A 14,815-nucleotide genomic window follows, 5' to 3' on the forward strand; every position below is an offset into this window, starting at 1 on the left:
CAGCAGCTTGTGAGTGTTTTGCCTTGTTTTCTCATCAGACTATTGTGTGATCGTCATTGCTAGGAAAGTTTTTGGCCTATCGCGGGACTGCCTGGTTTTGATCTGCTAAATAGTGAGGCGTGGCCAGCTGACTTCAATCACAGATAATCAGGCTAATACAAAAGCGCTAAGTTTCACCGCGGCAGCCCTCGTGTGATCCCTCCTCGTGTGAAAACGGACGAGTGTAAAGACAATCGACTCTACCTGCGCGACTCCACCGAGCAAGGACACTGACAGGGCACTTGAGTATTGCTTTTTTTTTTTTTTTCCTCTTTCTTCACTTTATGTATACCTTGTTCTCAAATATCGTACACTTGTAGTCACTATGTGCTTTCAGATCTCTACTATCACTACTAACACTCGGAGAGCACGCTATGTACGTCGCAGGAAGGCCTGTCTGACAAACCTACGGCCTGTCCCTCTGACCTCTACTACTACGCTCTCTATTCCAGTTGGTCTCTGGAACTGCCAGTCTGCAGTTAACAAAGCAGACTTCATTTCTTCTCTTGCTACTCATTCCGGTCTCAACCTCATGGCACTGACAGAGACTTGGATCAAACCTGAAGATACTGCCACCTTTGCAGCCCTCTCCACTAATTTCACTTGTTCCCACACTCCTCGTACCACTGGGAGGGGTGGAGGGACAGGTCTCCTTATATCAAAAGAATGGAAATTTGATCTTCAGCCATCACCTACAGGTACTGGTTCATTTGAATCACATGCCATTACTGTAACCCACCCTGTTAAAATCCACTTTGTGGTCATTTATCGTCCCCCAGGTCAATTGGGAAACTTCTTGGAGGAGTTGGATGTGCTGCTATCAAACTTTCCTGAAGATGGTACTCCTCTGGTACTGCTTGGTGACTTCAGCATCCACCTAGATAAACCCCAGGCTGCTGACTTCAAAACTCTGCTCTCCTCATTTGATCTCAAGTTAGTGTCTACTACAGCGACTCACAAATCAGGCAACCAACTGGACCTCATCTACACGCGCTGTTGCTCTGTGGACAACCCTTCAGTTGCTCCACTGCACACCTCAGACCACTTCCTCATTACTGCTTACCTAGCACTTACTCCTGAAGTGCCTCACACTCCAACGCAGGTCACCTTTCGACGGAACCTACGCTCACTCTCTCCATCTCGCCTATCTTCTGTGGTTTCATCCTCGCTTCCTGCACTCTCTCAGTTCTCTGCTCTGGACACGAACAGCGCTACGGACACTCTTTGCTCCACTTTAACATCTTGCTTGGACAACTTTTGCCCACTGTTGTCTAGACCAGCACGCACTGCCCCATCTGCCCCCTGGCTGTCTGAGGTTCTCTGTGAACATCGCTCTAAACTCAGGGCTGCAGAGAGGAAATGGCAGAAATCAAGAAACTCTACAGACCTCAGTGTGTATCAGTCTCTCCTCTCTTCCTTCTCTGCAAATGTCTTCACGGCTAAAACATCCTACTACCACAACAAAATTAACAGCTTTTGTGACGCTCGGACACTCTTCAAGACTTTCTCTTCTCTTCTTAATCCGCCGCCACCACCTCCTCAATCGACTCTTACAGCGGACGACTTTGCAGTTTTCTTCACAAATAAGACAAGATCCATCAGCGACCAATTCTCCACACCGCAGATTGAGGACAACTTCACAATGACCGATGCACACTCTTTCTCCTCCTTCTCCCCACTCTCAGAGATGGACGTCTCCAAACTTCTCCTGTCCAATCATCCTACTACTTGTCCACTTGATCCGATCCCCACTCACCTCCTTCAAGCGATCTCTTCTTCAGTCATACCTTCGCTTACTCATGTTGTCAACTCCTCTCTTCACTCTGGAACATTTGCCTCAGCATTCAAGCAGGCTCGGGTAAGCCCACTGCTCAAGAAACCATCTCTAAATCCAGCGCTTCTTGAAAACTACAGACCGGTATCCCTTCTTCCTTTCATTGCAAAGACACTTGAGCGAGCTGTGTTCAACCAGTTTTCTATGTTCCTTGTACAGAACAACCTCCTGGACAGCAACCAATCTGGCTTCAAAAGTGGCCACTCAACTGAGACTGCTCTGCTCTCGGTTACTGAAGCCCTGCGACTAGCAAGAACAGCTTCAAAATCCTCGGTACCCATCTTACTGGACCTTTCTGCTGCTTTTGACACTGTTAATCACCAGATTCTCCTGTCCACCCTCAGAAAGATGGGCATCTTTGGAACAGCACTCCTGTGGGTTAAGTCCTACCTCTCTGACAGATCCTTCAGTGTGTCTTGGAGGGGTGATGTTTCAAAGTCACACCACCTTGCTACTGGGGTTCCTCAAGGCTCAGTACTTGGACCACTTCTCTTCTCAATCTACATGTCATCATTAGGATCTGTCATTCAGAAGCATGGCTTTTCTTATCACTGCTACGCTGATGACACCCAACTCTACCTCTCATTCCAACCAGATGACCCAACGGTAGCTGCTCACATTTCAGCCTGTCTGAGTGACATCTCTAGCTGGATGAATGACCATAACCTTCAGCTTAACCTTACGAAGACAGAACTCCTGGTGATTCCAGCTAACCCATTGCTTCATCACAACTTCTCTATACAGCTGGGCTCATCAACCATTACTCCTTCGAGGACAGCTAGAAACCTAGGAGTTGTGATGGATCATCAGTTAAGCTTCACAGACCACATTGCTACAACTACCCGGTCCTGCAGGTTTGCCTTATACAACATTAGGAAGATTAGACCCTTCCTGTCAGAGCAAGCAACCCAACTTCTTGTCCAAGCTCTTGTTCTCTCCAGACTGGACTATTGTAATGCTCTCCTGGCGGGCCTTCCTGCATGTACTGTCAAGCCTCTGCAATTGATCCAGAATGCAGCAGCGAGGGTTGTCTTCAATGAGCCAAAAAAAGCTCACGTTACTCCTCTCCTCATCAGGTTACACTGGCTACCAGTAGCTGCTTTCATCAAATTCAAGGTACTGATGCTAGCCTACAAAACGACCACTGGCACGGCACCAACTTACCTAAACTCACTGGTTAAATCTTATGTGCCCTCCAGAAGTTTGCGCTCTGCAAGTGATCGACGCCTTGTGGTACCATCCCAAAGAAGTTCAAAATCACTCTCACGGACCTTTTCCTGGACTGTGCCCAGCTGGTGGAATGACCTCCCAATCTCAATTCGTACAGCTGAGTCTTTACTCATTTTCAAGAAACAGCTAAAGACTCATCTTTTTCGCCTGCACTTAACCAACTAACACTAGCACTTTTCCTTTTCTTGTCTTTTAATTTAAAAAAAAAAAAAAAAAAACCTACCTATGCTTTCTATACTAGACTAACTGAGACTTGTCATGGCACTTGTATACTGTTGTTGTTCTCTTGTTGACCTGACTGCTTCTATTGTTCTCATTTGTAAGTCGCTTTGGATAAAAGCGTCTGCTAAATGATTAAATGTAAATGTAAAATGTAAATGTATTTTCGTGTTTGTGACCTATTTTGTTTGTTTGTGTATTTATGTACTTGTTTGAGTGTATATTTGTATTTGTTTTGTTACATGTTCATGTTTTCTGTATGTTTACATTTTTGTGTGTGTGTGTGTGTGTGTGTGTGTTTATGATTGTATGGTTGTGTTTGTGTACTTGTTTGCATTCTCAGTACGTCTATGTTGAGGTTGAAAGATCTAGGGGTTAATAAAAATTATAAATGTTACTAAAATAAACTAAATTAATTCGAATTAAACTACATTTTTCTATGGTCTGACTTGTTAAAAGATTTCACATCCTTTTGACCAGTAAATGAACTTTCAGCTAACTTTGCGATCACAGACCTAAGTCATAAAGTTGAAATTGTCACCCTTTGATCACTGAATACAGAAACATTTTTTTTTTAGTTTAGCTGACCAGCAGCACACCATTTACAACACCAGAACCCCGGAAAACTAATTAGATTACAGTTGAGTTGCAAGCCCCAAAAACCTTTAGATGTTTTACAGTCTTCGCTGACATGGTCGTAACAATAAACACAAAAACACCAGACGCGTTTCTACGCACTACTAGAGATGAAATATTTAGCCTTTCCTGTAATGTTATAAAAGTTTCTTTGGCAAGAAAAGCCCATCTTGACATATCACATTCATTCCTGTTTAATATTTGTGTTTGCCTAAACGCATGTTTTAATTGATATAGCAACGATATAGCAATGATAGAAGTTAATATTGACAACATAAAAGACATATTCAAGGATTTAGACTACCGTATAGGTAAACCTAATTTTAAAGTAAAAACATCGGTCTAATATTAAAACCAGGTAGAATGTTTTCATCAAATGAGAACTGATGTGTTGTTATTAAAAACATTACTTTGTTTAATTCTTTTAACATACATTTAAACCTTTGCGACCAACGTTATTAGGGCTGTGGGGGAAGTGTTAGTGTGTGTTTTTTATTTTTTATTCAATGCTTTAAACATTAAAAACATAAAGACGTACATTACTGGTAGATTTACAAATACGGTCTGAGATTACACTCAATTTTTGTTCACACTCTGTACATCATAAAACAAAATAAATGTAAAATAAATAAAACAACATTTAAGAAAAAATAAAAATATAATGATAAAGAAAATGTAGGAGGGAGTAACAGATTTTCACATTAAGAAACCAAAGTCCTCTAATGAAGAATACAAAAATCTTGCTTTGGGACTTTTCATTCCTTTTAACGTCTCCAAATACATCACAAATTCCTCTTTAAACGCCACTAAACGTGGCGGAATTTTGAAAAACATACATTTATGAATGTAGAATTTCGTGCCAGAAGTTAATATTAACAAATAAAAGACATATTCAATGATTAAGGCTACTAAAGTAAGTGTGAGTGGTTTATTAAAATAAAATAAAACATCAATCTTTTGTTTATATTAAAAAAAAGAGCATTTATATAGAATACCAGAAAGAACATCTAATCATCCGTCTGTTTATACTACAGAAATGATTGTCATATTTTTGGCTCTTCAGTGGGGTTGAACACATTAATATACCTAAAGTAGTCATATGTTCAGACTCATTTTCAGTACTATCAAGTTTAAAGAGTGGTGAAGCTTCTACTAGACAAGACATTTTGTCAGTCATTTTACAGAGTTTGTTCAGAATACAAGCAAAACAAATATTTATTTTGTATGGATACCCACACATATAGGTAATGAAGGTAATGAAAGTAGTGGACCAGATAAAAGCATTAAAATGTCAGACATCGTATTTAATACTCCAATGAGTAAATTAGAAATAAAAGGTCTAATTAAACAATAAATAAAAATAAAAAGATACGTGTCAAATTAAATGGGTTGGTTAGAATAAAGGCCAGCATTTATATAATATTCAAAGATCAGTTAGAAATGAAAGGAGAATTTTTGGGAATAGAAGGGAAGATCTCACCTTAGAATTGGACACATTGCACTTAATCAGTCATTATTTATAAGATGAAATACATGTGTCTGGACTTTGTGTTAAATGTGATCTTGTGAAACAGTTGAAACTATTTTAATAAAATGTAAAAGATATGACAACGAAAGATTACAAATAACAGAACCATTTAATATAGCAATAAATCAGATCTCATTTTAGATTTTGTTAAATAAAGATGTGGCTATAGAAATGTTTCACAGAATAAGCGTGGGAGAAGGAAAGTGTGTGTGTGTGTGTGTGTGTGTTTGTGTTTGTGTGTGTGTGTTGAGGCTTTGCATTGATGCTTGCATTTGTGTTTAAAAATCACCTTGTGAATAAAAATAATAAATGTAATTAAAATAAAAATCCTATATATATATATATATATATATATCCTATATATATATATAAAACACCCTCTGAAATTAGTTAGTTTCACAAGCCAGTTACAAGCATTTCAAAACCCGTTAGATGTTTTTACAACCGCTTGATGTCTAACTGATATGCAGGCGCCTGTAATCACACAGACACCAGACGCCGGACACGGTCACGTTTCTATGGTTGAGATGACGTCTCTTCCCTGCTATATTGTTAAACCGAGTACTTTTAATTACATATGTCTGGTTTATTTACTAGATAACACGACACAAACTTGCCAGAAGGAAAGTGTGTTTGTGTGTGTGTGTGTGTTAATTGACATAGCTTGAGAAATTAAGCTTGACAAAAATAAAAGATCTATCGACGGAGATAGTCTAGATTTAGACTAGTCAAAGATTAAAGTAATTAACTTAACACATTAAAAACAAATAACGCTTTTTCAACGATTTTTTTAAATTTTTTAATTTTTTAAGACTAGCCTAAAAGTAAATAAAAATCGTATAGGCCTACATCATTTAAAAAGTAAAAATTGACCATATGTTTAAACGGATATAAAGTTTTCACTAATTAAGGACTGATGTCTATTTATTAAAAACTACTTAGTTTAATTATTGTAACATTTAAATCTATTTAATGCTGCTATCACGCCTCCTGCCCTGCCCACTCTAGCGCTGGAGGCGTGGTTTTTTTCCGGAGCATTCCAGAGCCTCATTCTAAGTGGTTCATCGGTTCCGGGAGGTTGTTTTACGGACGCTTCACAACTCTGCCGGAGGATCTTTTTCTTTTCTTTCGTTTAACAGTCTAGATTTTAAAAATTGTAGTTAGTGGTAAAGTACAGCATAGTTTTGACGAGTATCTTGTCTGGTGTATTTTATTTTAGATCCGCGTAATGCCTACCTCTTTTTCTTTTGTTTTAACTTTTTCTAAGATCGTGACAAAACGCCAATTTTTCTGGTTTGTATAGCTGCTTTACATTCGTTTCTTTTTTTTCAGTTTCAGGTAAGGTACAAATGCTAAAACTCTATTACCTAGTTTTCTTTCTTTTCTAGCTGGTAACAAAACACCATTTTTAAATTGTAATGCTACAAGCTCTCACATCTTTTTCACGTGTTGCTTAACGAAAACATATCTGATAGTTTTTGACTTGTTTAGTTGTTATAGATAAATAACCGGTAATCTAGTTTTATTTCATTTGTGTCACGATCGGTGTTACAGAGAACACAGGAGAGAGAACCAAGTGCAGGTATGTGACTTTATTAAAGGGCAAATCCAAAGGGTTAAACAATCCAGGCAGGGTCAAAACCGGTAAATCCAAACATAACATAAACAAAAAGGCAAGGCAAGGCAAGGTAAGGGCAAGAACTGACGGACATGAATTAACATTTAACATTAAACAAGGACTCCGTGACTAAGACTCAGACAGACCAGGTATAAATACACAAAAGGATGATGGGGAAACAGGAGACAGGTGGGGAACAATCAATTAACTAAACAAGGAGGAAGGTGACCAAATAAGGAGACAGGAAGTGATAAATGATAAACACTGTGGGAACTGAGGACACCTAGTGGAAACCCAGGGAACACAACCCAGACACTGTGATAGTACCCCCTTTCTAAGGAGCGGCTCCCAGACGCTCCAAGACAGAGACCAGGAGGGAGGCGGACAGGTGGAGGCTCAGGGGGAGGGACGGAGGGCCAGACTAACAGAAAGGAACAGGGACCGACATTAACACAAAAACAAAAGGAGAAAAAAACAACAACATGAAGCCCCCCAGGGCGGAGCAGAAGACCACCACACCCTTGTGGTCAAGGCCAGAGTCCTCCAGGGCGGAGCGGAAGACCACCACAACCGTGTAGTCAGGGCAAACGCCCCCCAGGGCGGAACGGAAGACCACCACGTCCGTGTGGTCAGAGCGGAAGCCCCCCAGGGCGGAGCGGAAGACCACCACACCCTTGTGGTCAAGGCCAGAGTCCTCCAGGGTGGAGCAGATGACCACCACGCCCCTGTGGTCGATGCCGGAGTCCAACAGGGCGGAGCAGCAGACCACCCAGTGACTTGACTTAACTCTGAAAGTTCAACGGTGACTGGCCCTGACTCTGGAGAGGTCACTGGCACCTGACTCGACTCTGGAGAGTTCACTGGCCCCTGACTCGCCTCTGGAGGGTCAACTGGAACCTGACTCGACTCTGGACTGCCTGTGGAGACTTGAGACGCCTCGGCTTCGGGCACCGCCTCTGGAACGGACTCGGGCACTGCCTCGGTCACGACCTCGGGAGCGGCCTCGGGCACCGCATCGGGAGCGGCCTCGGACACCGCATCGGGTATGGCCTCCACCTCAGCATCGGGCACCGCCTCGGCCTCCGGAACAGCATCGGGCACCGCCTCGGCATCGGGCACCGCCTCGGCCTCCGGAACAGCATCGGGCACCGCCTCGGCCTCCGGAACAGCATCGGGCACCGCCTCGGCCTCCGGAACAGCATCGGGCACCGCCTCGGCCTCCGGAACAGCATCGGGCACCGCCTCGGCATCGGGCACCGCCTCGGCCTCCGGAACAGCATCGTGCACCGCCTCGGCCTCCGGAACAGCATCGTGCACCGCCTCGGCCTCCGGAACAGCATCGTGCACCGCCTCGGCCTCCGGAACAGCATCGGGCACCGCCTCGGCATCAGGCACCGCCTCGGCCTCCGGAACAGCATCGTGCACCGCCTCGGCCTCCGGAACAGCATCGTGCACCGCCTCGGCCTCCGGAACAGCATCGTGCACCGCCTCGGCCTCCGGAACAGCATCGGGCACCGCCTCGGCCTCCGGAACAGCATCGGGCACCGCCTCGGCCTCCGGAACAGCATCGGGCACCGCCTCGGCCTCCGGAACAGCATCGTGCAACGCCTCGGCCTCCGGAACAGCATCGGGCACCGCCTCGGCCTCCGGAACCGCATCGGGCACCGCCTCGGCCTCCGGAACTGCATCGGGCACCGCCTCGGCCTCCGGAACAGCATCGGGCACCGCCTCGGCCTCCGGAACAGCATCGGGCACCGCCTCGGCCTCCGGAACAGCATCGGGCACCGCCTCGGCCTCCGGAACAGCATCGGGCACCGCCTCGGCCTCCGGAACAGCATCGGGCACCGCCTTGGCAACGTCCTCTGGGCTTTGAGGAACGGTAGACGCCTGTCTCCTCCTCCTCCGCCCTCTATTTTGGCGAGTCGGTGACACCTTGTCTGGAGACTCAGGCGTTGAGTCGGCCATCTTGTGCTGTGGTTGCAAGCTGGCGGCCATCTTGTGCTGTGGCGCTGGGCTGGCGGCCATCTTGTGCTGTGGCGCTGGGCTGGCGGCCATCTTGTGCTGTGGCGCTGGGCTGGCGGCCATCTTGTGCTGTGGCTCTGGGCTGGCGGCCATCTTGTGCTGTGGCTCTGGGCTGGCGGCCATCTTGTGCTGTGGCGCTGGCTCAGCAGCCATGACGTCAACCGTCTTGGGAATCTCTAGGATCTTGGACAGCGTAGCGAAATAGTCCAAGAATAAGTCAGCGGCCCTCTTGGGCGTTGGCGCTGAGCTGGCGGCCATCTTGCACCGTGGCGCTGGACTCGTGATCGCCTTGGGTTGTGGTGCTGTGTTGGCGTCCATCCTGCCTCGTGGCGCTGGACTAGCGGCCATCATGGGCAGTGACGCCACTGTGGCGGACGTGCGCTTCCTCTCTCCTCTCCGTCCGCCATGGTGAGACGGTGGCTCTAATCCATCCCACACGAGCCCCGGGTCGAAGGGCGGCCCTGGTTGAGAGCGGTGCTGAGTATCCTCTCGACCACTCCCTCCTCGGCGACCTCCTCTGGTTCCCCCGGAAAACCACCAGGCGAGTTCCTTCAAATCCACTCCTCTCCCGCACTGTGGCTGGGGAGGAGACATAAGCCGACATACCGCTGGCTCTTGCAGTGACGGAGTCCTTCTGTCACGATCGGTGTTACAGAGAACACAGGAGAGAGAACCAAGTGCAGGTATGTGACTTTATTAAAGGGCAAATCCAAAGGGTTAAACAATCCAGGCAGGGTCAAAACCGGTAAATCCAAACATAACATAAACAAGAAGGCAAGGCAAGGCAAGGCAAGGCAAGGCAAGGCAAGGCAAGGCAAGGCAAGGCAAGGCAAGGCAAGGCAAGGCAAGGCAAGGCAAGGCAAGGCAAGGGCAAGAACTGACGGACATGAATTAACATTTAACAATAAACAAGGACTCCGTGACTAAGACTCAGACAGACCAGGTATAAATACACAAAAGGATGATGGGGAAACAGGAGACAGGTGGGGAACAATCAATTAACTAAACAAGGAGGAAGGTGACCAAATAAGGAGACAGGAAGTGATAAATGATAAACACTGTGGGAACTGAGGACACCTAGTGGAAACCCAGGGAACACAACCCAGACACTGTGACAATTTGTAACAACTTTAACAACGTTTTTACACTTTTCCAACTACGAAAACAATCATTACATTGTTTCCATTGCTGCTATGTGTTTATAACCTTTTTCTTGAAATGTACTGTGTACTTAAAACCTTAATAAAATCTTCCCTTACACCATTTTCATGATTTCGCCCTTTTCAGAGTTTTAAAAAAAGCACATAGCTTCCCAACACTTCTCCCTCCCACCAAAATTCCTTCTTGGGTTCATAAGTTCATATTTAGGTCACTGGGTGTACAGGGAGGGGGGGGGGTGTACAAACAGGTGTCCAGAACAGATGGCTTTTATGACCCTCATCAATCAAATTTTTTGACACAAGCCATACTGGATCCTCTCTGACAAATCATCAACCTAACCAGACATTTGTTTTTAAATCATAAGCATTGTGTGATATTCAAATACATGTGTTGCCTTTTGTCTTTTTCTTTGTTTTCAGCTGAGAACATACCGCATCAGAAGTGCAGATGCAGATTTGCCTTTTGAATTATGTGACATGAAAGGTTTAGAACCTGATAGAATACCTGACTGTCAACCAGATGACATTGTGAACAGCATATATGGACATGTGAAGGAGGGATATAAAGTAAGACGTTCAATTGAAAGTTCAAGGGGTCATTCACCCAAAAATGAAAATTCACAAAAGAAGATATTTTGAAGAATGCTGGTAACCAAACAGTTGCTGGTTGTCATTGACTAGAATGTGATAAACATGTTGCACATTCTTTAAAATATTTCCTATTGTAATTAACAGAAGAATAAAATGCATACAGGTTTGTATCAACTTGAGCGTGAGTAAATGATGACCAAATTTATTTTTGGGTGAACTATCCCATTAACTACATTCATTTAATTTAAAAAATAAAATGTGAATGTGTACAGTATATCTTAAATTTTTATATTTTGTTTTTATTTCAAACTTAGTTCGAAGAGAAATCCATTGCTCGCGACGATGAACATTACAATCAAAACCCTTCACTGTCTGATCAAGCCTTCTGCCTAGTTTACGTCATAGATGCAAGTACAATCCAACTCGCTGCAGATGATAAGATAATCACAAAGAAACTGAGGCTCATTCGCCAGACCATCAGTGATAAAGGTAAAACTTTCTATGATTTTTATCTTTCTTATGCACAACACTGTAATACATAAAAGCTCCTGCATTCCACATGAAAACTAGTTTAGCATATGTGCATATTTGAAATACATTTCAACTGTAGATAAAGGTGTTTTAAGTGAACCAGTAAAAATTTAATATTATTTACGGTTGTTTTGGACAAATGGAAAACGCAGGAATATATTACAAAATTTAGATTTGTATCTGTTCCATCTGTATCTGTGACCAGCTCGTTTAAGGTTGCATCAAAAGAGGGATCAGAAAACAAACTAATTGTTTTATTACTCTAAACTATTACAACAACAATTAATAATAACAAACAATAATCTAGGGGTATTAATGGAAATAATTAAATTAATATAACTACAACACAACATTAACTACATAATATAAGAAATGCCAAAAGAAACAAACCAGAAAGGAATCAGAAAGAACCACTCCTGAGAGAACTATCCCTCCAGGAGTGCCTACCCCAAATCAGAGGTGGAAAGAGTACAAAAAATCTGCTCAAGTAAAAGTACCATTACAATAATGAAATTTTACTTAAGTACAAGTAAAAGTACCAGTCTAAAAATCTACTCAAGTAAAAGTAAAAAGTAGCTCATTTAAAATTTACTCAGAGTAAAAATTACTTAGTTACATTTTAACAGTGGGAGGGAGTCAAAAATGGGACAGGCCAAGGTTGTCAAACTCAGTTCCTGGAGGGCCACAGTCCTGCACAGTTTAGATTTAACCCTAATTAAACACACCTGATCCAGCTCATCTAATCATTTAGGTTTATTTGAAAACTACATGATATATGTGCTGGAGCAGGGTTAGAACTAAACTCTGCAGGGCTACGGCCCTCCAGGAACTGAGTTTGACACCCCTGGGATAGGTCTATTAATCTCAAACTAGTTGTTTTTAATTAAAGGAATCAGTTATTTAGAATAATAAAACATTTGGGCTGTTACCAGGCAAATCAGTATCAACAAACTCATCTTTTAATGCAGAGGAAATGCAGAAGATTCATCGGAAGTGGCATTTAGATGTATTACACTGTTTAGTGCAGGACAAGAATGCATGAATAATGTTTGATATACAAGACATAAAATGTTGAATACTCATTTGAAATGATAAGAAATTAATTATTTTTAAAAAATCAAAAGATACTTTAAATGTGAAATTAAAATGGCCAGTATGTGTCAGCAAGTCACTGTTAATAAGTGAGTCATTGCGATTGAACCGAATCATTTAAACGTTTGATTCATTCAGAAACGAAACACTGTCACGTTGCTCAGAGACGCAAAACTGTGCTTTGGTGGCTGTGTTTGGAATTATTTTCTGTTGTAGAAATATAGCTAAAAAAGGCAATATGGTGTCTAAAACGCAAGTCTCTTAATTAACTTGTTTACTGAACTGTTATATATATGTATGTATATATTCATGATGATTTTTGGAGGAAATGGCATTTAATATATGAATTGAATTGATTTAATATATGAAATTATATAAATATGTGAATTTTCTGCCCCTATATCTATTTTGTGATCATTCTAAATGTATTTTAGGAGACTGAATCACACAGTGAAAGAACGCACTATAAATGCGCGCGCACATCATTAAAACAAAAATAGCACACTCCTCACCACTGTCTTTTTGGCTAATTTGTGCAAAACCTCTTGCTAAAATGTCAAAGCTTTTAACCACCAATGCAACGATGCAATTATTTAGCTTACCTCTACATTCTTGCGAAGGGTTGATGTCTTGTCGAGATTTTATAAGCTGCTAGTTTGGTCTTCCTAGGCAAGTACAGCTTACACTGCATAATAGAGCATACATATGGCCAGGGTTCACTTCATTTCCTTCGAGTTCAACTTCAGAATATGACGGGGTTTCGTTTTCAGCGGTGTCTGCACCACTAACGCCTGTTTCTTCCGTCTGCATCTTTCTCGTGATTTTAGCTCCAGTTTGCCCTCCTGCCCATTATTTATTTACTGCCGTAGTTTCCAGGGAGCGATTTTTTTTTTTTTTTTTTTTTTACTCAGTAATTAATGTGTTTTAAAATGTAGCGAAGTACAATACTTCAAACAAAATATACTTAAGTAAAAGTAAAATTACAGATTAAAAAAATTACTTTAAAAAGTATTAGTACACAAAAAAGCTACTCAATTACAGTAACGCGAGTAAATGTAATTCGTTACTTTCCACCTCTGCCCCAAATAACTCTTGAATACTCAAACTAACGATCAATTAAAAGGTTGACAACCAATAAAAATCTTCCACACTCTCGTCCAATAGGATCAAAAACTCAGGGTCGTCACAGTATCATTTGGATTAAAACACTTTCATCTTTCTCATTGTAGAGATTCCTCAAGTGATTGTCATGTCTAAAGTGGATGAAGCCTGTCCTCTGGTCAAAAAAGATCTAAAGATGGTCTACAGAAGCAAGAAAATCAAAGAGAAGGTAGGTCACTTCACTAAAACCTCTGTAACACGAATTATGTAACTACATTTTAACAACAGTATGTATAAGATTAATTGGCACCATTTGATCCAGGAGGTGAAGATTGGTAGGTTAGGGATATGTAAAGTGGGAGGAGTTGGAGTTTGAGTTGGTGTTGGTGTACCACTGTAATACTAGTGTACTTACATGGTAAAACCTCAGGAACTGTCCACTTAATATAAAGTGTAAGATTCTGGACACCAACAACAATTCATTTGTAAAGCCTAACTTACTGGACGCTGCTTTGTAACAGAGTAATTATATAAAGTGCAACACCTTCTTTACCAAAAAGTGCTGTTAGTCCTGTTACACATGTGTTTGTACACATACCATTCAGTGGGTTATTAAATGTGTGTAGTAAAAAGTGGGACCCAATTTTGCATTGTGTTTCTGTCCAGATGGAGTTGTGCAGTGCCAAAATGGGTGTTCCAGTGAGCTACATCTTCCCAGTGAAGAACTATCATTATGAGATTAACACAAACGAAGATGTTGATGTTTTAATTCTCAAGGCATTTGATCAGATTGTGCGTTCTGCTGATACAAGACAGAGGCATGGTGCTTACAACGTATGAGTTTTCAGGACAACAATAATAGCATTTAGAGTTTAATGAATATTACAGTAAATGAACAAAAATATATAATCTGAATCAAGACACATTCCATGTGCAACATGGTACAGGTTATAGCCAACATTTGATAATGATAAAAGTGACTCACACATACACACAGTATTAGAAATTGCTACACAAATTAGTTGTGTCAACCTTATTGACTTGAACACAATAAACTCAACAAAAACAAACTCAAAATGATAAAAAAGTTCAAGTATAAAACACTTGCATTTTGTATCTGACATATATACTTTATATTCTAAAACGCATTCTCATCCCAAGGCGTCATATACTGACCCTTGTGACATTTCGTCAACATCCTACGCATATGGCAC

The 14,815-nt window shown here is 42.0% G+C and overlaps 1 protein-coding gene across 1 annotated transcript in view; it reads left to right on the forward strand.

Moving 5' to 3' along the window:
• LOC132124439 (interferon-induced protein 44-like) overlaps positions 1 to 14,555 on the forward strand; it is a 37,250-nt gene extending 22,695 nt beyond the window's left edge. The window contains exons 4-7 of the mRNA XM_059535436.1: positions 10,707 to 10,853; positions 11,192 to 11,366; positions 13,730 to 13,830; positions 14,268 to 14,555. Coding sequence (XP_059391419.1) covers positions 10,707 to 10,853; positions 11,192 to 11,366; positions 13,730 to 13,830; positions 14,268 to 14,441 — 597 coding nt within the window. The 3' untranslated portion in view covers positions 14,442 to 14,555. The remainder of the gene's footprint in view (positions 1 to 10,706; positions 10,854 to 11,191; positions 11,367 to 13,729; positions 13,831 to 14,267) is intronic.
• The last annotated feature ends 260 nt before the right edge of the window (positions 14,556 to 14,815 follow it).

The sequence above is a fragment of the Carassius carassius genome, chromosome 42, assembly GCF_963082965.1.
Source record: "Carassius carassius chromosome 42, fCarCar2.1, whole genome shotgun sequence".
In the NCBI taxonomy this organism is placed as follows: domain Eukaryota; kingdom Metazoa; phylum Chordata; class Actinopteri; order Cypriniformes; family Cyprinidae; genus Carassius; species Carassius carassius.